The 20,482-nt window shown below is 46.1% G+C and overlaps 2 protein-coding genes across 2 annotated transcripts; both read left to right on the top strand.

The window, feature by feature from the left end:
• The first annotated feature begins 282 nt into the window (after nt 1-282).
• On the top strand, nt 283-8,658 carry clrn1 (clarin 1). The gene is made up of 3 exons (XM_038693555.1): nt 283-1,610; nt 4,991-5,170; nt 7,629-8,658. The coding sequence occupies exons 1-3, from the start codon at nt 1,358-1,360 to the stop codon at nt 7,892-7,894; spliced, it is 699 nt and encodes a 232-aa protein (XP_038549483.1). The 5' UTR covers nt 283-1,357; the 3' UTR covers nt 7,895-8,658.
• A 3,923-nt stretch (nt 8,659-12,581) lies between these two features.
• mindy4b (MINDY family member 4B) lies at nt 12,582-20,308 on the top strand. The gene is made up of 11 exons (XM_038693767.1): nt 12,582-12,683; nt 13,006-13,149; nt 15,019-15,138; nt 15,355-15,452; nt 17,844-18,009; nt 18,091-18,156; nt 18,241-18,311; nt 18,863-18,935; nt 19,028-19,204; nt 19,901-20,081; nt 20,166-20,308. Exons 1-11 carry the CDS (start codon nt 12,621-12,623, stop codon nt 20,306-20,308), a joined length of 1,302 nt encoding a protein of 433 aa, XP_038549695.1. The 5' UTR covers nt 12,582-12,620.
• The last annotated feature ends 174 nt before the right edge of the window (nt 20,309-20,482 follow it).

The following is a 20,482-nucleotide window of genomic DNA, read 5'->3' as shown; positions in this document are numbered from 1 at the left end:
ATATTGGGGTCACAAGAGCAAAACTAGAAGATATTTTAATGCCATTTCTAGAAATATTCATTGATGAAAATATACGATTGGGGGGTCTGTGGGTTCTCTTCTGCCTTCTGGAGTCATTTTCTGCACCAATTTATGGTGGAAATGTCTTTATTTATATAAAGGGGAACACAAATTCAGAATATAAAAATATAATGGAATATAATGCAGAACAGTAAATTGTTTTTTTTTCCATCCATCCATCGTCAACGGGGGCTGGAGCCAATCCCAGGGGCTGCGAAAGGCGGGGTACACCCTGGACAGGTCGCCAGTCCATCGCAGGGACTAATTGTTTTTTTAACTCGTGTAATTTTTTGGGATAATGCAGATCTGTTTTTCTATATTTACATTGCATTGCATGTTTTCTTATTGTGCAGCTCCAGTTAGGAGGCAATTTTCAATGCACATTTAAGAGTGTAAGGTTCAACTGTTATTAACAATAATGGAAAGCTGAGGCAAGAACATGTGCAGTTCTGTCATTACAGAATATTATGAACAGTGATTCAGCTGCAGGCTTCCCGAAACACCGAACAAGTTTGAGTTTGCTCGCGTTTCACATCTCCTTCTGTGATTCCCATCAGTTCATTTCAAACTTGCGCAGAGTGACCGCCGCGCAGCTGTGTTGTTGTTGTTTGGTAGGTGACGTCAGATCCCAAGCGGGGTGAATTTATGAATGAACGTGTGAAAGTTCTGCCACAAAACGATGATGTTACGTATCATGTCGCTATTTTAAGCGGGTCTACGGAAATCTTTGACCGTTCCTAGCCGGTAGGCTATACGGCGTATCACGCAGACCACACCACTGTCCACACAAACCCTCCCATCTGAAAACCTCCCAGGGCCAAGCTCCCTACAATGGGAGCTTCTGCTCAGCTGGAAATAGTTATGGGCCTATAATGAATGAGGGCTGGAAGCCTTTAAACAGACACTAGTAAGTTTTAAGGACTAAAAGTTAAACGATCTCGCTGCGTAAAAAGAACCATCTGTTAGTTACATGTTGTCCACCTGCAGCGTCTCACCTGAAACTGCACAGAGGCACCGGAGGGGGGCGCCACCTGACCTCCGTGTGCGTGTGAACCTCCATCTGTCATCTAACCTCGCTGCTGCCGTGGAGACCTGAACACTAAGGAGCCCGGGACCCGGTGAGTGCGGAGTTCTGGTTCTGCTGGATCCGCAGCTGTTGGACTTGGGTCTTATTGTCTGGCTGTCTGAGGGAGGCGGAGGAGGAGGAGGCGGAGGAGGAGGAGGCGCTGCGGGGTTCCGGGGGGTGCTGCCCTCCTCTGGTCCTCCTCCCCCGGCTCCTGCAGCCTGACACCGAGCCATGCCGAGCCGACAGAAGCAGATCCTCTTCTCGGTCTCCGGGCTCTTCGGCCTCTCCTGCGCGCTGACGGCCGCGGTGGCCACCGGGCTGCCGTTCTGGGTCAGCGGGACCGTGCTGTGCCGGACCGGGGCCGAGCTGGTCAACGCCACCGGAGCCGAACTGGACAAGTTCCTGGGAGACCTGAGCTACGGGCTGTTCCAGGGAGTGCGGGTGAAGCAGTGCGGGCTGGGAGGCAGACCGTCCCGGTTCTCATGTGAGTGTTTGTCAGGTCCGTTAGTGCAGGTACACCTGAGTGACGTCACGAGCGGAGCCCAGGTAACAGTGGAGGTCTTTCCCCTCCTCACGTGATCTCAGCTGCCCGTTAATTATTCAAAGCTTCGCTCACAGAAGGTGGTGAATAATTCACAAGATGCAACAGTCTCTAACGACCGACCGACCGATTAATCAATTAATCAATAATATTTAACAGCAGAACCAGCAGGCAGCCAATCAATTAATACTAGATACTAATACTAAAGGTGATGTATTGATCATGTGACTGACGCCTGTGTTTAAGGTACTTGTACTTTACTATTTCCATGCCATGCTACTTCATACTTGTACTGCACTCCAGCTGCTAACTTCAGGTACTTTTTATATATTTAATACAAAAAATACTAATCAACTAATAAATGATGACGTCTTATTATTGATCGATCAGCCTTCACTGACCCCCGAATGCATCACTGATTCTAATAATATTTATGAGTCTGCATGAGTACTTTTACTTCAAATGTATTTGAATGTTAATACTTTAGTACTTTTATAGTTTGAATCCAGGACTGTGGTTTGTACGTCACTGCAGTACTTTTACTTCCTTCACCGCAGCCTGAGTGTTGTTGAGCCTCTCTGTCTGCTCACATTAAGAACGAAGCGCTCAGCTGTCAGAGTGGCCATAAAAATAGGTACACCTGCATGATGTCATGAAGTAACCCTGTAGGCCAATCAGAGTTGAGGAACTTTAAGAAGTCTCATTGTGTAAAAAGATTTGATGTTTGGATCCTCTGACACTGAAAGTAATTCAGCTTCTCCTGAAGAGACAGCGTCGGCCTCGTCACACGTGTCTCTGGAAATAAGGACCAGAACTTCACCAGACCTGAACCACATGTTCACAGACAGTCATTAAACACAATAAAGCAAATATGGGATCAATACGTTCATCCATCTTAAACACGCTTAATTTCTAGGAAATAAAAAAGGTATGTATAAACATGTCTGTCACTGCCTAACAGGTGACCTACAGCCAGCACTTCAAACTGGGGCCCTGTGAAAATGAGAGACAACTAAATATATAATAATAAACACAAAATCAAATAGTATGACTACGAGACAATAAAATGTGACTGCAGATAAATTATAAATCACTAATAAGTGATGGACTGAATAGATTTATTGACTATGACTATAATACACACTGTTCATCACTCCTACTTTGATTTAATCAGTTTCCTCTGCAGGAGCCAGGAACAGGTTCAGACCAGACAGCTGGTCCCTTCGGAGCCTCGGCCCTGAAGAAAGTAAAAAGTCCCAGCTGTTCTGGGGCAGTAAAGGTAACAGGATGTGTTGCAAAGCGCGGTGCTGCCCTCTCGAGCCGTGTCGGGCCCTTTAAGCTCTGACCAGGTGAGGGTTCAGGGTTCGGGGTCCTAGTTTGTAGAACATGATGGAAAGATGCTGGGAGGTGTTGGCACGTACAGACAGGAACAGATGGTGACCTGGTGGATCAGGTATCTGCAGGTTTTAGTGGATCAATAGTTTCATGAGTTATTGAAGAACTTCCTGTTTCAACTTGTTTGCACGCCGGCAGAATAAAATCCCACCGACACCAAATCTGTGAGGAGTTTGGATCCAGTGAAAAGAAGTTTGGTCTGGTTCCGTCTCTGAACCACCAACAGGACTTCAGCTAGACTCGGTTTCATGATTCTTGTAGCGACACTGGTCCCATGAAATAACGGCCACAGATCATACAGACGTCAGACAGAGAGTTATTTGATCTCACTCTCTCCTTCGTCATTGTGAAAACTACAAGAAAAATAAAGGGCAAAGGCTTCAAACATTCATCTCCTGTTCATTTAAAGTCTCTGAAGCTAGTGTCTGCTGATGAACACAACCAAAATACAAGCAAATCCTAAAATATCACCAAACACAAAGACTAATGTAATGTAATGATGTCCTTCCTCTGCACCCACATTGTCTCTTACCCATAATGCCATGGTTCTTATGCCTTCAACTTAACTCTGGTCATGTGACACGTCGAACATTTTTAACTAACCTTATTTAAAATGGCACATTTTGTAACTCTGACCCATTTTCACATCTTCACGTTTCTTCATTTTAACGGCCGTCTGAACTCAAAGATTCCTGAATTTATTAGGGAACAAGCTAAATAAACAGTTACAGTTCTCTTTCCTAACGGACCTCTGTGCTCCTGTTCTATGATTATAGTACAATAATAATCTCTTTATTATTCTGGGAACGTGTGAACCCTCCTCAGAAGCAGGGTTTTCTTTGTGGTGGAGGTCTGAGGCTGGACCCGTTCACACAGTTAATGAGAGCAGCCGTCCTTCACTAACGAGTTTCTGCCTGACCGGATCAGAACTGGCTGTTCCAGTTCTGATGGGAAACAAAGCAGCTCTGTTCCTGCAGCCGCCGCACAGGAGAGCCGACGATCAGGCAGCAGAACGCCACCTTCAGGGGCCCCGTAAACTCCGGCAGGCAGATGACACAGTTTTATATTGTGCTTCCACCCCGGCTCTCTCAGCTCCAGGTCCAGGTCTCTTCATTCCAGGTTTTAATTTCAAAACAAGTCCTGAAGAAACTGGTCCAGACTCCTGTTTGTCGGGGCCTGATTACAGGGACCTGCTGTCCCCGTGCAGCGCTGAGTTCATAGGCGTCATTTACACTGGGGACATGTCGCCACCACCTTTTTGAAAGCATTTGCTAAAAGTTTTCTGAAAATTAGCTTGCAGCAAGAAATGTTAAATATAACAAATATAAATTCTATGAGAAAGTTTTACAAGAGGAAAACATGAAATGCAAAGCAAATATGGAAGAAACAGATCTGTCTTGTCCAAAAAAAGTAAAAACAAGCTGCTGATTACTGCATTGGATTCAATATTTTTATAATCTGAATTGTCGCCTGTCACATGAATTTTGTTTCCCTTCGTATAAATAAGACATTTCCACCATGAATTGGAGCAAAAATGTCTCTAGAAGGCAGGAAATCAAGAATTTAAGGCCCCCAGACCCCCCAGTCAAATTGCCTGTTTCATCAATGAATATTTCTTCTAAATAGCGTTGGAGTATCTTGTTGTCCAATATTCTGCATTCTGTGTTTCATCACAACCATAATACAGAAGAGCGCTCACACCTCGCTGCAGAATATACGAAACACACGTTTGGATTGTCTTGTTGTCGTTTTACGTCTGCACCGTCAGACTTGCTGTCCTGCTGCGATTTTATCTCAGCAGGTCGTCTTCACTGGTTAAAATAAGGTTGATTAATAAAATAAAATAAAAAGGTAGAAGCAGTCCACAAGATGGAAACACTCCAGCAGAGGACCTGGTTCTTTATAAACTCACGTTCTTCTGTTTCCAGTCTTCCCGGACCTGCTGAGCGCCATTCCAGCGGGCCTCCATATCGCCGTCATCTTCTTCTGTGGTGTCGTGATCCTCTTCTCCTCGGTGGCCACCGGCTTCTTCTTCTTCAACGCCTTCGGCAGACCGTACGAGACGCTGCAGGGCCCCATGGGACTTTACCTGTGGACCTTCATCTGCTGTGAGAAACGCACGACATCATTAGTCTCTGTTGTCAGTCAGGTGTTAACCCATCGATCCATTAGCTGCAGCCGCTGATCCTCTAGAGGACACCTGGACAGGTTAAACGCCGCAGGGCCGACACAGAGAGACAGAGGACACGCTCACGTTCACTTTAGGGTCACCAGTAAACCTGCATGTTTGGACTCTGGGGAGGGGGGTTCTGGTGACTGCCTGGGACAGAAAAGAAGGGCATGTTGGGTAGAGACTAAATAAGTAGTGTTAGATTTCCTACTGTCAGCTGACCCAGTGCATCCTGGGATACCAGCCAGCTCCCCAGGAAATGGCTTCAGAGTGGACTGAAGTGAATTTAAAGATGCAGACAGTCAGTGTGTCGTCTGATAATCGCTGCAATTACAGACACAGAGACTGAGGCGGTGGGGGGGGGGCACGCTGTGGTTTGATTTCACTTAATCTGTGTTTGTTGGAGTACTCTTCATAGAGACTAGCTGTCAATCACACTCTGTGGGTGGTGCTCCAGTGTGGAGGAGAACGGAGGAGCAGGTCAGCTGAGGCGCTCCGTGGGTCAGAGGGGAGCTCAGCTGGTCGTCGTAGTGAACGAGAAGGCTGATAAACAGGGGTGCGGGGGGGGAACTGTATTAGTTAACGTGTGCAGGAAGCGGCCTCTAAAGTTCACTTCACGTTAAGCCCCCAGTGAACATTCGTAGGCGTAGACGAGCAGTGACATACAGTATCTCGCAAAAGTGACCGCTCACATCTGTTCATGTTGTCAACACATATGACACTGAAGAAATGACTCTTTGCTCCAGTGTAAATTAGTGAGCGTGCAGCTTGTATAACAGTGTAAATTTGCTGTCCCCTCAAAATAACACATCGCACAGCCGTTAATGTCTAAACCACTGGCAACAAAAGTGAGGACACCCCTAAGTGAAAATGTCCAAATTGGGCCCACAGTGTCAATATTTTGTGGGGCCACCATTATTTTCCAGCACTGCCGTAACCCTCTGGGACATGGAGTTCAGCAGAGCTTCACAGGTCGCCACTGGAGTCCTCTTCCACTCCTCCATGACAACATGACGGAGCTGGTGGATGTTAGAGACCTTGCGTTTGAGGAGCCCCGCAGATGCTCAGTAGGGTTCAGGTCTGGAGACATGCTCGGCCAGTCCGTCACCTTTACCCTCAGCGTTTTTAGCGAGGCAGCGGTCGTCTTGGAGGTGTGTTTGGGGTCGTTATCATGTTGGAATACTGCCCTGCGGCCCAGTCTCTGAAGGGAGGGGCTCCTGCTCTGCTTCAGTGTGTCACAGTTCATGTTGGCGTTCATGGTTCAGACCAGTTTGATGCAGTGTGCGGCGTACGGTCTGAGCCCTGACAGACTGACCCCCCCCCCTTCAGCCTCTGCAGCAATGCTGGCAGCACTCATACGTCTGTTTCCCAAAGACAACCTCTGGATATGACGCTGAGCACGTGCACTCAGCTTCTTTGCTCGACCACGGCGAGGCCTGTTCTGAGTGGAACCTGTCCTGGTGAACCACTGTATGGTCTTGGCCACCGTGCTGCAGGGTCAGCGTCAGTTTCAGGGTCCTGGCAGTCTTCTTACAGCCTCGGCCATCTTTATGTAGAGCAACCGTTCTTTTTTTCAGATCCTCAGAGAGTTCTTTGCCATGTTGAACTTCCAGCCACCAGTATGAGGGAGTGTGAGAGCGATAACAACAAAGTTAACACACCTGCTCCCCATTCACACCTGAGACCTTGTAACACTAACGAGTCACATGACACCGGGGAGGGAAAATGGCTAATTGGGCCCAGTTTGGACATTTTCACTTCGGGATGTACTTACTTTTGTTGCCAGTGGTTTAGACATTAACGGCTGTGTGATGTGTTATTTTGAGGGGACAGCAGATTTACACTGTTATACAAGCTGCACACTCACTACTTTACACTGTTGTTAAGAGTCATTTCTTCACATGAACAGATATTATCAGATATTTACACAGATGTGAGGGGTGGACTCACTTTTGTGAAATGCTGTTCTTGCCTGGAGGATTAAACGTCTATCCAGTAGTGGGCAGATCAGAGCTGGACACTGTAGGAGGTTATGATGTCGGTAAATATGGAGAAGCTCCAGGACGCTTTCTTCCTGCCTGTCAGATCCTGATATACCGGCACCACGTTCAGCTGCTGAACTGCATCTTGTAGACGTAGCGTTCACTTCTGAAGACGTGCACATCCTGCACTATGGAGTTCATGTAGACGGTGCAGACCAGTAGTCACTCAGCGGCATTAGGGCCTTGGATTTGATTCTGGAGGCCCCGGGTAGCAGATAGATGAACATCTGAGACTCAGCTGTGGAGATGTGACGTCCTTATATTCATCCAGACCAATCAGACAAGAGTTTGCTCTGCATTTAATGAACATTTAAAGCTGAAAACTCTCTCTAACCCGCCGTTGTCCTCCTGCAGGTCTGTGCAGCTGCCTGGTGATGATTCTGTTTGCGTCGGAGGTGAAGCTCCATCATCTCTCCAGCCGGATCTCCAACTTCAACGAGGTGAACTTTGTCTTTCAGACGTACAGCGAGCGCTACGACCGATCCTTCTGGCTCTTCTTCCTCGTCTTCCTCCTCCACGGACTCAACGTCCTGCTGATCCGACTGGCGGGAATCCAGTTTCCCTTCCAGGAAACCAAAGAGGCGGACCTGAGCGGGGGGGCGGCCGACCTCATGTACTGAGGGGACCTGAAGAGGGGCCGAAGCCTTTAAAGGACAAAAGGATGAATCTGGATCTCAGACGCAGTGCGGCGTTTTCATTATAGGTTCTTTTTTATCAGTTTTATCTTTAACGTTTCCAAGAAAAGCAGAAAATATTCCAGTTGAAGAAGATTTAAAACAGAGGTTTTCAAAGTCTGGGACTGTCCCCCCTGACAAAGCTTAGGAAAAAAGCACCACCAACCCCCCATTAAGGCCAATTCATGCTCCTACAGCGATTCTGACTCTAGAAAATAACCCCCCAAACTACTGTCTCTCTGACTCTTCATCCAGATCACACACTGTAGGATGTTCTGTGTGACCTCCTTTCGATAGCTAATGTAATATATATTCTCTGAGCCCCCCCTGAACCAGCCTGGACCCCCCAGAGGAGGCCCTCCTCCCACTTTAACAACCTCTGTTTTAAAAGATTACAGCATCAGCTCAGCTCTCGATCAGTCCGTCAGATATTTAGTAATATAAATGTGATCATATTGAAAGTCACTTTGTCGTTGTTCTCTGCTTTTTATTAACTGATGTCCTTTATAAACTTTTATTAACTTGAACGTGAAGGTTCGACACAGACAGATTTTATTCACCGTGAGTATGTTTTCTACATGAAAGTGTTTGTGGTCAGGTGGCCGTAGATGAAGGTAAACTGCCGTCAGCTCAAATGATCTTTGATTCAGTCGAGTGAACGATGTTGAGACAAAGTGTCAAGAGATAATAAAGGAATAAATTAAATGATTCACACGTTTTGTTGTCTTGTGTTAAGCCACCACACGCTGAGGAGGCTTCAGTCTGTGTCCCCCTGCTGCAGGTCCAGGTCTGCTTCACCTGGACTGAGTCTGAACGGAGCTTCAGATTACGGTGGTTAAAACAGCATGTGATGTGTGTCTAACAGCGGGGGCGTCACTTTGTGAGCGTGCACAATATTAGGGTCACTATTTTGAAGAAATAATAATAATATCTGCAGCTTGTTTTAAGCTTAAATAACTTTTTTTGGACAAAACACATTTGTTTCCTCTATATTTAAATCTGCTGCTGGTCCAGGATGGGAGGTGGCTGCTGGGTAGGCAGATCCAAGATGTCAGTCCTGGACCTGGTCTTTTTGGTGTTTCCTCAGCCAGAAGAATTTCCAAAACAGTTCAGCTGGTTGTTTATCTGTTGGGCCGCAGCTTCCTGTTCTGGTTCCCTCTCAGAGGAAATAAGCTGCTGCCAAGTTCAAGACCTGGACTCAGCAGGAGACGGTGTGTTAATGTTGTTTCTGCAGCATCAGAAACGGACACTCTGTTGGTGAGACGCTGTTTGTCCTCTGAGTCTCTGGACCGAGACTCTGACGTCGCTGGAGGAGAAGGACAGTCTGAGAGGCCTTTCTTCTTCTGGTCCCCTGCAGAGACACCGACACTGTCAGTCCGTCTCATCGGGAGATTTGGACCTGTTGACAGAACAGAGCCAATCTAACAATCCGGTCTGACGAGGACCCGGATCCTGCTGCGGTCCTGCAGGGGGGGTCGGTGTCGAGTTGTTTCCATCATGTGTTTAATCGTGGTGTCTTGTTCAATAGGACGGCCAATTAAAGGCCAGGATTTCATCCGGATGTTGGCAGACTCAACGGGTCTGAACCTCGTGTTATTATCCATTATTGTTTATTATCATCATCAGACCAGCTGGACCGCACTTCTTTTTAAATATCCGTCAGCTTACACTCAAAATAAAAACAGACGTGTTTCTGCAGGTTCTGCTGATCAAAGACATTATCAGTGAAGATAGATATTGATCATATCTGTTAGCCAATCAGGATCGGGTCCAGTCGCCTTTGATTCAACCCTCGTTGGATCACTCTGACCTGGATCAGTGAGACATCTTGATCTTATTGATCCATACGGAATCATTTAATTCTGTTTCTACTGAACTATCAGGATATTAACTCTGTTTGTCTCGGTGCTGCGTTACATTATTTATGTAATGAACCGTTTGAATATTAATAAAAATACTTGTGTTTAAGATGATAAAACTGTGAGAATCCTGTTAGTATCTTTGATTAGTGGACCGATTGATTTGCCTTTAAGACTCAACTCAGGGCAACAAACACACGCTGTGTCCAAGGTGCTCAGTATTGATTGTGTGTGTGTGTGTGTGTGTGTGTGTGTGTGTGTGTGTGTGTGTGTGTGTGTGTGTGTGTTGAACAAAAAGCTTCCCGTCTCTCAGGTGAAGCTTCAGTCTGATCGGCTGCAGGTAAGATCCTCCTCACCTCTCTCTCTGTTTCACAACCAAACTGTAAAGTCTGATTTTGTATTTTTATTTAAAGGGACAGTGCACATTAATCAACACCGTAGTTAGACATCAGTGTAAATGTACCGGAGTTTGCTAAATAGCTCATTTTCATCAGTGTTTCAGAGCTCAGATATCTTCAGTTATTAATTACAGATATTGTTTTTAAATTGATCTCTTCCTCCTTTAATGATCGTAAAGATCTGTTGAAAGACTTCAGACTGAAACTGAGCAGTGATGTTTGAGCAGTTTAAACAAACCTCAGGAGGATTTTAAAACTTGTACAATAAAGAAACAGAGTTCATCTGCAAAAACAGATAAAAGTAATTTCACCAGTTTGATCTTCAATAAAATACTTCAAATACAATTTATATAAAGACCAAAATCAAAACATTTGTTCTTTATATTAAGTTGCTTTAAATCCTAATCCTTCTGTTTAAACTAACTCTGCTTTGTATTCTTTATAAGTATTAAAGTATTGAGTATTTAAGAAGTACTTAGTATTATGAATATTAAAGTATTATGAGTATTAAGTATTATGAGTATTAAAGTATTATAAGTACTAAGTATTATGAGTATTAAAGTATTCTATGGCAGTGTTTAATCTTTCTTCTTGGCCTGCTGTCTGTTTTAAATGTGAAGCTCTCTGAGCTGCACGCTCTGTGTATCAGTAAAGTTTATTATTTTTATTATTTAGCTTCTAAAATGACTCGTTCAGCTCAGAGTGGACTCCGTCCTCCTGCTGCAGCTCTGTCAGACGACGTGACTTTAACTCCATCAGGTTTCAGTTAAACTCTGAGACGGGTTAAATGTTCAGGTTCCCAACACGTTCCCTCTGCTGTGTTTGCTGGTGATGGAGGACGCAGTCCAACACGCCGCTCCGCCTGGCGGAGATGTGGTGACTGTCAATCATTTCCATCCTCATCACAGCATCCAGCGGGCTCTCGTCCTGTGAACAGCTCGTAGTGATCTGCAGTGAGCTCCCTCTCTATAAAAGGCACAAGGGGACACGACAGAGCCCCGCGGGGTCCTCTTGGTGCAGCGGCCCCCGGTGGAGAACCCGGTGAAGGACTCCTCTGACACAGGACTTGCTTCTCTGCAGCCCCGTGCTGAGGCTTTCTGCTCCGCTGAACTCTCAGATGGAGATCCATCTTTGTGATGAGGGTTTTATGTCCTGCAGCCCGACGGCAACGCCCCTCTGGGTGCAGCTGACGGTCTGATCAGGTCTGATCAGGTCTGAGTCTCTGAGCTTCAGCTGCATGTTGAGCCTGTTAGCTGCTGATTGGACCACCTGTGAGGAAACATTTGATCTGTTTCTCCCCTCAGTTATATACCAAACACACACACGTTTTATATTTTCAGTCTCTTCTAACTGAAATCTTTGACTCTCTGTGTTCAGATGGAGGCGGAGCTGCAGCAGATCCTGGATCAGGTGTCGGACCTGCAGGACTGGAGGGAAGTTTTTACACATTAACAAAACATTTAACAACAAAGTTTACATTTACAGAGATCGATCTGCCTGTCCAGTCGACTGATTGATTGATTGATTGATCGATAGTTAAGGCTTCTGTATGTGTCACTTTCTCTGCAGGCTGCAGGCAAACCATGGGATCGTAAGTATGTTTGAATATATACAACTTTATACCATCTGTACATAAATTATATAAACCTCTGGTTAACATATATAATAACTTCTGACTTGTAGTGTGTGTATAGATAAATAAATCTATAAATATAATTACATTTTTAATCTATCCAATTCAATTTTATTTATATGACGCCAAATCACAACAACAGTTATTCTCTGAGTGCTTTTAATAAAAGAGCAGGTCTAGAGCGTACTCTGCGATGATATTTACAGAAACCCAACAGGTCCTACGCGTGTATAGATACAAAGCATCAGCAGAGTATCTGTACATCTATCTTTAAATCTGTTTATCTTAACATAGAAAAGTTTTGTCATCTATCGATACATCAATAAATCTCTAAATCCATTAATCTATCCATCCTCCATACACCTCTAAATCTATTTACATTATGAAATCTGACAACATTATTAAATCACTGGGGAGTTATTTTAGTCAGGTGGGCTCTGTGACCTCAGACAGTAAACCTGCTGTTGATTGGTGTCTGTGTGAGCCAATCAGAGGAGCTGCTGGGCCTGATGCTCTGCTGCGCTGTGGTCAGTTTCCAGCAGAATCTGATCCTGTAACACAAACTCAGTGTTCAGTTTCACCGCTGAGCTGCTGTTCGTCTCAGCAGCAGGTAGTCAGGAGCAGGTAGTACTACGGTTAGTACCACAGAGAACTGCAGTAGAACAAATATTAGCATCATCACGTACATCTTTAGTATCAGGTTAGTTATGTTAGTGTGACATAAGCTGTGGCAGAAAAAGCAGTACTGTAATATTACTAGTAGTAGTTGGTAGTTGTTGGTGATGACAGACCGCAGGCTGGACTACATCGAGCTGCTTCAACAGGAAGTCAACAAGAATCCTGACGTGAGTGACGACAGTTTACTTTATGATACTACTGTTTCTCAACAACTACTACAACAATTACTGTTATGACTACTAGTGTTACTACTGTTACAACTAGGCTACTTGTACTTTATTAACTTCATTAAGTTACGAATACTTTCGAGGTTCTTGATGTCCATACAAGCCTTCAGAGTTCAGGGTCCAGGTCCAGTGATCCACATTCTGTCTGTAATGAGCCCTGCAGCCCGCAGGGGGCGCTGACAGGGATTTAAACTTGTGGCTGGGTGGGAGCAGGTGAGGTTGTCGTCGTCAGGTGTGCTGAGGCGTTTCCTCCTCTCCTCAGAGGCTGGTGGATGTGACGAAGGAGGAGGAGCAGGAGGAGGCTCCTCCACCCTGCAGGACCCTCCCACAGCCCTGCTCCATCCCCAGGACTCTGGTCATCCCCCCGGGCCTCGGAGGGACACCGGTCACCCCACAGCTCACGGAGGTGAGACTGTCTGAGACACAAACCTTCACTTAAAGTCTGTTTCCAGTGGAAACATGAGCCGGTTCCCTGTCACCGGTCCTGCTGCTGTCTGGAGATTAAACTGACCCCAAACTGACCTACGTAACAACAGCTCCAGCTTGGAACTGGGTTTGCTGGTGTGACGTCACTGTTGGTTTGTGGACCACCGTAACTCGGAAGCCTCGAGTTACTTTGGCCGCACTAAATGATTTTTGTATCACAAGTTCAATTTCTTTTTTTTTCAGCAAATTGTAACAAATGTGATCTGCAATAATAAAAAAAAAAAGTATAAAACATTTATCATAAAATCAAAAAAATTAAAAAGTTATTTTGGCCGCCGTGTTGTTTTTTGGAACCAGACGTGACCATATTTGGATGAGAGGGTGGAGCTAGCTAGCTTGATGAGCTTGGTGCATCTGTAATTCATGCTAACTGTGATATTAGCTGGGATGCTAATTTTGGCTAGCGACAAACAGGCTAAAAAGAAAACGTACTTACTGAAAAATGAGCAGCCGACTCCTGGTTGGCGCTGGTTAAATGTACACAGAGCAGCAGATACGAGTCGCCTCTATCCTGATAGACCCGTGGTAGTCACCTTGTAGCTCCGCCCTAAAGCCTCCCCTGCTTCCTGGTCTCTGTTCCTCTAAATGGGACCATAATTTACTAAATGAACATCATGCTGTGTTGAAGAAGACTTGAAACCAGCGACTGAGACCATAAACTCATCAGGGAAGTGTTTACTGAGGGAATAAATCAGCTGACAAGTAGAAACATTTTCTCACAGACTTCTATACAATCACACTTCTTGCAAATACAACATGACGACACAAAGTGATCGGACTAAACTCCAATAGAGAGCAAACAACATGTTAATCCTGAATTTAGTTTTTTCAGTCCGCCTGTTTCGGAGTTCCAGACCCGAGCGAGACAACAGGGCCTGTGTGGGTATGGAAGATCTAATTGGACTTTATTATGTAACCCACAGAAGACAATCCACAAAGGGGAGTCACGAATGAAACGTGAAGTGATCCACAAATGTGCAAAACCCATTTCACACATACAAATCCCACTTCATAGGACAGACTGTGGATTTTCTTCTGTGGGTTCCAAACACTTAAGTCCAGAAAAATCTACCACATGTGGGCAAATATACATCTGCCAAAAACAGAGATTTGCTCTTTCCAAACTCGAACTTCAATGTTTTCCAAACATTTTTCCAACCTATGCACACCAGGTCACCGTTTATAAGATTCAGACCAGGAAAACAACGTGATGCAGCAGAAGAACGACAGCAAGCTGCAAAGTGTGTTGGAGAAACACGGGAAAACTCAAAAGCTATTTTTTAATTCTAAGACTGACTCTAATTTTTTCAGCCTCCCTACAGATTATTTATTAGATTTCAACCTGTCAGGGCTTCTCTTTCACTTTCAAACTATGACATAAGATTCATCCAGCCGCTGCTTCCTCTTCTTTCCTTGTGGTAATATGTGGTTGTTTGAGAGTCCACTCCAGCCTTTGTACAACACATTTTCCCTCCCGACTCGTCACACATGGACGCTTGGTCAGACCCCTTGGCGTAGCTTTTTTAGCGTCGTTTATGGACGTGTAGAGCTCCGCGGTCAAGTTAGCAACTGTACATATGCAACGGACTTTCAAACTATTGGTTAACGTTACAACTGAATGTCGCAGTTTGGTTAGGTTTAGGAAAATATCATGGTTTAGGTTGAAATTACATTAACTTAACTTTGTGTTCCTCAGTCCAACCCAACCGACTTTTACTGTTAAATATCCAGATCCAGATGGGATCCAGATCAGCTCTGTACTCATGTTTCTGCTTGTTTCTGTGCTTAGAGCCTGAGGAGGATTCTGTTTGGTGGAACGTTTCACGTCTTCAACTACGAGTGGAGGAAATCTTTCTTTCAGTTCAGAGAGCCGAACTCGGAGTTGTCCTACGCTCTGGAGACTGACAGGGTGAGATCCTGGCACAGATACTACTTTCAGTCCTGCTGTTAGGAGGTACTCTTACTTATCTTTCCCAACTTATTCGACCGTTACTGTTGGCTGCTACTTCCAGTTCCTTAACTTAATTCCTACAACCACAGGTACCGTTATCACTACACCGGTCTCTGCACTGTTTTGGTATCAGTCTCACCTGGTCAGGTATCTGTGTGTGTGTGTGTGTTTCAGGGCGGGGCTCGGGCCATTCAGATGGTCGTCCAGGCTCGTATCATTAAATACTTGCTGTTCGTCCGGCCGGGCAGCTCGGACGGTCGGACGCTGCACAGGTGAGCACAGATCTGGTGTCATTCTTCATTACGTGATCTTGTTTGACATGTGCAGTAAAGATGATACCTGCAGACAAGTTCACGCTGGAAAACGCACCTGCAACATGATCTGACAGATGCAGCCTGAACTATGGAGCTTCATCACCTCACCGACCCAACAAACATTAAATGATCCTTTCAGACTTACTTTTGTTTCTCTCGGAAAGGTCAGACCTGGGAACACGGTGACGTCACTAACTGCAAGCAGTAAAGTAGTACCGACATGTTATTGCGGGGACAAGGGTAGCTGACGAAAGCTTAAATGAACCTTTCAGCATCAATGAGTCTGTGAGGGTCCAGAACACCTCCATGTGCATCCCAAAATCTATGACCACGTGGACCGTCCTCGCTGCTTATGCAGATACCCACTGCGGTCCAAACAGAACCACGTGTAAACACGCTGCCTCAGGTGTTCCCAGACCAGACAGGAAATAAAACCCTGGTACTTGGTACTTCTGGGTCTGCGCCAGCATCTTGATAGAAGTCCAAACCACCTCAAAGTCAAAGACGTGGAGGATCAGTGGTTGTTACTGTAGTGAAGTTAGATAGTTCTACTTCTGGAGGTCCAGGTCAAGGTGGCAGCTGGCTAAGCAAAGGTTCTTCTCTTCAGCATTGTCCTCCTTTCTCAGACCTGATGGGATATGTAACCCCTCCACAGAATGCAGGACAGCGGGGCAGTTAGATTTGTCCAGAAAAGCCCCATCCAGCATCCAGGAGGACGCCTGATCAGATTCCTGAACCACCTTAACTGACTGTTTGACGTGACGGTCCCCAAGACATTTTCCACCACAGGATGAAAACAAACCTACGGTTATCAAAAAGGCCAAAAAGATTATTGGCCCTCTCTTGCACCCAGCACAAAGCAACGCAAAGCACAGCACAAGTGTTTCAACCGGCGCAGTTGACATTTGCACGCCAAGCGAACAAGTTGTTTAAATAGCAAATGCACTTGCGCCCATCTGTGAGCCGAGTGTTGGTCTTAAAATGAGGTGTGGTCAGGCACATTGTTGGTGCGTTGCTGAGGCAGCAGAAAGCGATTGCACCATTGACCAAATAAAAAACGGCACACTATTTCACTGTTTTGGTTATTTTAGGGGTGCGTTACTGTGACACTGTGCACATTTACCCACGAGGCACAGCAGCGTAACTTCATTGATTATTAAAATCTCCGACACGCCAGCAGGATCGGTCAAGATCTAATGTTAATTCATGTTCTCCATAATGGGCTTGCACATGGTTCTGTTTACACTAAACTGGGTATCTGTGTATGCAGACGTGTTCATAATTGGCCCTTCGCTAAGCCACGCCCTGAATACACAGCTGGCCAATCACAGCGCAGTATAGGTCTCGCTCTAAATGAGGTCTGAGACTTTTATGGCTGCGCTGCATCGACTCTGATGCAGAAAGAGTCGTTTTCCAGCTTTTTTCTGGCTGTATTTTTCTCAGATCTGGTCAAACGCTGTTCCTGTTGTAACAGTTACAGCAGCTACCAGAGAGGCTGAAATAAATCCAGAAACATGTCGGCTGTGGATCGTTCCTAATGTAATGTTAGTTAGCTAACGCTGGCTAACTTCCTGCTGAATGCAACATAATAAAGTCCTGCTGTTCTGCTTTTTAACGACTGTAATAATGAACAGAGGCCGACCAGCTCGTTGTCTTTTGTCTCAATCGTCGGGGGATGCAGTGGTTCACTTGTACTGTGTGATTGGTAGGCTTTAGCTTCCATCTTTCATTTTTTTCACGTCAGACGACGTCTGAGGCAGTCTGGGTCACATCTAGGTCACGTCTGGGTCCGTTAGAGTCCGTTTGACTCAGTCTGACAGTCTGAATAAAACCTTCAAATGTTTAATGCGACTGTAAAACTGTCTGCTTCTCTCTGAGATCGCTTTTTCCAACAAATTTGTCAGTATTTCTCTGGGAGTGCAGTAATAAACAGCAGCAGCGCCGACAGTTTGTCGGACTTAGCAACAATAACTAAGGGGGCGGGGCTTAGCGAAGGGTCAGTTGGCTGCATGTCGCCAAAGACATCCGTGAAGACCCTCATAGACCTGGGAAGATGAAGACATCTCCTCGACGTTGACCCGTGAACCTACACGGGCTGGGAGTTAGTTTGAGCTGAAGACGCCCTGCAGCCACAGCTGAGGGTTGGAAGGTAAAACGACGGGCTTACTGAGACTTGGGCCTTCAGACTCGCCACGACAGCCTGGTTACACGTCCACATCCCCGTTTGGATGATCTCACTGAACAGGTTTCCCACCTGATTATCTGACTTCTCTTTAGTGATGTCACCATGTCACCAGTAGGTGTTTCTGTTATTTTGTCCACTCCCTGTCATGTACCTGCTGTCTCCAGTCTGTGTGACGTAGGACAGAAGGATCAGGAGAGGGCGTTGGCGGCGGCGTTGGCCGACAGCCTCTGGTTGGCCGGCCAGGAGGTCAGCGCCACCGTTACCTTGGTAGCCGAAGACTACTGCATCACGCCTCACCTGGACTACAAACTGGACAACTTCACAGAGAGGGTACCGGCCCGTACTGACAGCCATCACATGTTAACACGCAGGACGTCACGCAGGTTAATAACTGACCCGTCTGTCCTTCAGCTGCAGCTGTTCACATTTCAGGAGAAGGAGGACGTCAGGAGCTTCATCCTGGAGCACATCCAGCGTGTGAGTAACCTGATCAGTGCTTCTGAGGAAAGTTATCTGTCAGCACACGCAGCAGCTGATTAGTGATGCCTGTTGTTGTTGCAGTTTAAAGAGGAGGGAAGTCACGGCGTCATCCTGTTCCTGTACAGCCTCATCTGCTCCCGGACAGTCGACAGGTAACTTACGGTGACGCTGGAGCCCCCTACAGGCTGCAGAGTGAACACGTCGGACAGAGCAAATCTGTTCTAGAGACAGCTGGATTTGTGACCAATCAGTTTTCTTGGAGCTGCTGCAAACTGTTTGATCGGACTGATAATTCTTCTGTCAGACAACAGCTGTGACCCCGTGGTTAACCTATAAAACGTGGACGTTTTCTAAAGCTCAAATCTAGATTTTCAGATTTGCAAAACTAAAATTAAAAATAAGGTCCAACAAGAAAAACTGAGACGAATTCACAGACGTCTTTAACACGACGTCATGCTTCTTCCCAATCAGCTGATCACGTTAGCTCACAGTTTCAAACTAAAGTTCTGGCTGATTTATACAGTCCCCTCCAGCAGTAGTGGAACAGGAAGTCAAATTCCTCATCGTTCTAATACTTTTGGAGGAGACTGTAAAACACACACAGTTTCCAGGTAAAGAGCTAAAAGGACAAACTTTTAAAAGATAAAACATAACCTCAGCTCAGAGTTTTATGACATGAATATTTTAAACCTCTTCCTCGCAGGCTGAAGGAGGACATGGACTCGAGCACCTCCCACCTGCTGCACCTCAGTCTGGGAAACTTTGTCTGTCGTCAGGTAAGAAGCTCACCTGTTGAGGAGGAAGTCACGACGCTCCTACGGGACCCGAGTCTCCCTCACGGGTCGTCTCCCCTCCTCGGTCTCTGCAGGCTTTGCTGAACCTGATGCTGACAGGCAGGGCCAGTCCGCACGTCTTCAATGGGACTCTGTACTTTGGGGAGGACGGCCGTCCTCTGGAGCGCCCCCTGCAGGGCGTCCTGTCTCGCAGCGATGTGGGGTATCTCCACTGGAGCCGAGAGCAGATGGAGCGAGGCAGACTGCCGCAGGTGGATTCACCTTCCTTACTGCGGCTTTTTAATCAGGATCAGACGCAACATCATCAGAAATTACAGTGAAGTCGAGACGAACATCTTTACGTTACTGCAGGAGTGTGTTTAATAATGAGATAAATAATTCATTTAAATTAGAACAGCTGAGTGCAAAGAACAAATCCTAAATCAGAAAACCCTGTTGAGTCAGGTCAGAGGGTCGTTAACTGCCTCCTGCTGTTAAGGTGGAATTACTTCCAGTGTAACAATAGATTTATAGTTCAGTGTCTGATTCCACCTCCTCACATTCAGACCGTGTCATGTTTTAATTACAGAGCTTGTGTTTCCAACATGTTTCCTCTGTGAGCTCTCTACTCTAATCGCCTGAATATTAATGCTTCATTTCATTAAAGTCTTTTATTTCATTTGTGATGAATCTCTGCTCGGTAACGACGATGGGATGTAGAAACTATCAACGTGTTTTATTTTAACCAGTATGAAAATTACTTCTGGAACAATTTGGCTTTTTTCATCTCTTGTTTTTCAAACCGGAAAATCTGAATTGAACCCGCCGGGCTTTAACAGGTTTAACAGACCAGGCTTCTAATTGAGACCCGCGGTTATTGTGTGTTCCCCCACACCAGGCCAGGAAACAGGACCGGCGTCTGACCGGGTCTTAAGTTTTAAAGTAAACCCCCCCTGTTCTGTCTGCAGGTGGGCAGCATGCTGAAGACCCCCAGGTTTCCGGTCTGGCTCTGCTGCATCAACAGCAGCTTCTCGGTCGTGTTCAGCCTGACCCGCTCGCTGCTGTCTGACTGGAAGATGGAGCACCTGTTCCAGCTTCACTACTACAACGGCCAGAACTCCCAGAGAACCACGGCCCGGCTGACTGTAGGTGAGGACCAGTCGTACCGGGTCAGGGTCTCTGTCCGTGTTCACGTCTAATCCAGAATCTGTTTGCCTCCTGCTCGTCCTGCAGATACTCACTCCCACCACTGGGAGGCGTCGGCCAGGGACTCAGACGGAGACCCAGAGAGGAGGTTCCCCTCCCTGGAGATGACCATCAGGACCAAGTGGGCCGGAGCCGCTATAGACTGGAACGGCACCCTACCTTTCTACTGAAGACCTGCAGCAGCGCGAAGATCCACCAATCAGCAGGCCCCCGATCCCATCTGGACCTGGGTCGGGTCTGTGTCACTTTGAACCGGGTTCAGGTCCCAAACTTATCATTTCTGCACAAAGGACCTTCACCTGATCCAGGTTTGTTTTAGAGCTGCTGCTGAAATAACTTTAAAA

The sequence above is a fragment of the Micropterus salmoides genome, unplaced genomic scaffold, assembly GCF_014851395.1.
Source record: "Micropterus salmoides isolate LMB-PRFRI ecotype aquatic unplaced genomic scaffold, ASM1485139v1 Ms_hic_scaffold_3, whole genome shotgun sequence".
Classification (NCBI taxonomy): domain Eukaryota; kingdom Metazoa; phylum Chordata; class Actinopteri; order Centrarchiformes; family Centrarchidae; genus Micropterus; species Micropterus salmoides.
Note: the sequence above shows the minus strand (reverse complement) of the source record. Positions and strands in the feature narration are given on the sequence as shown.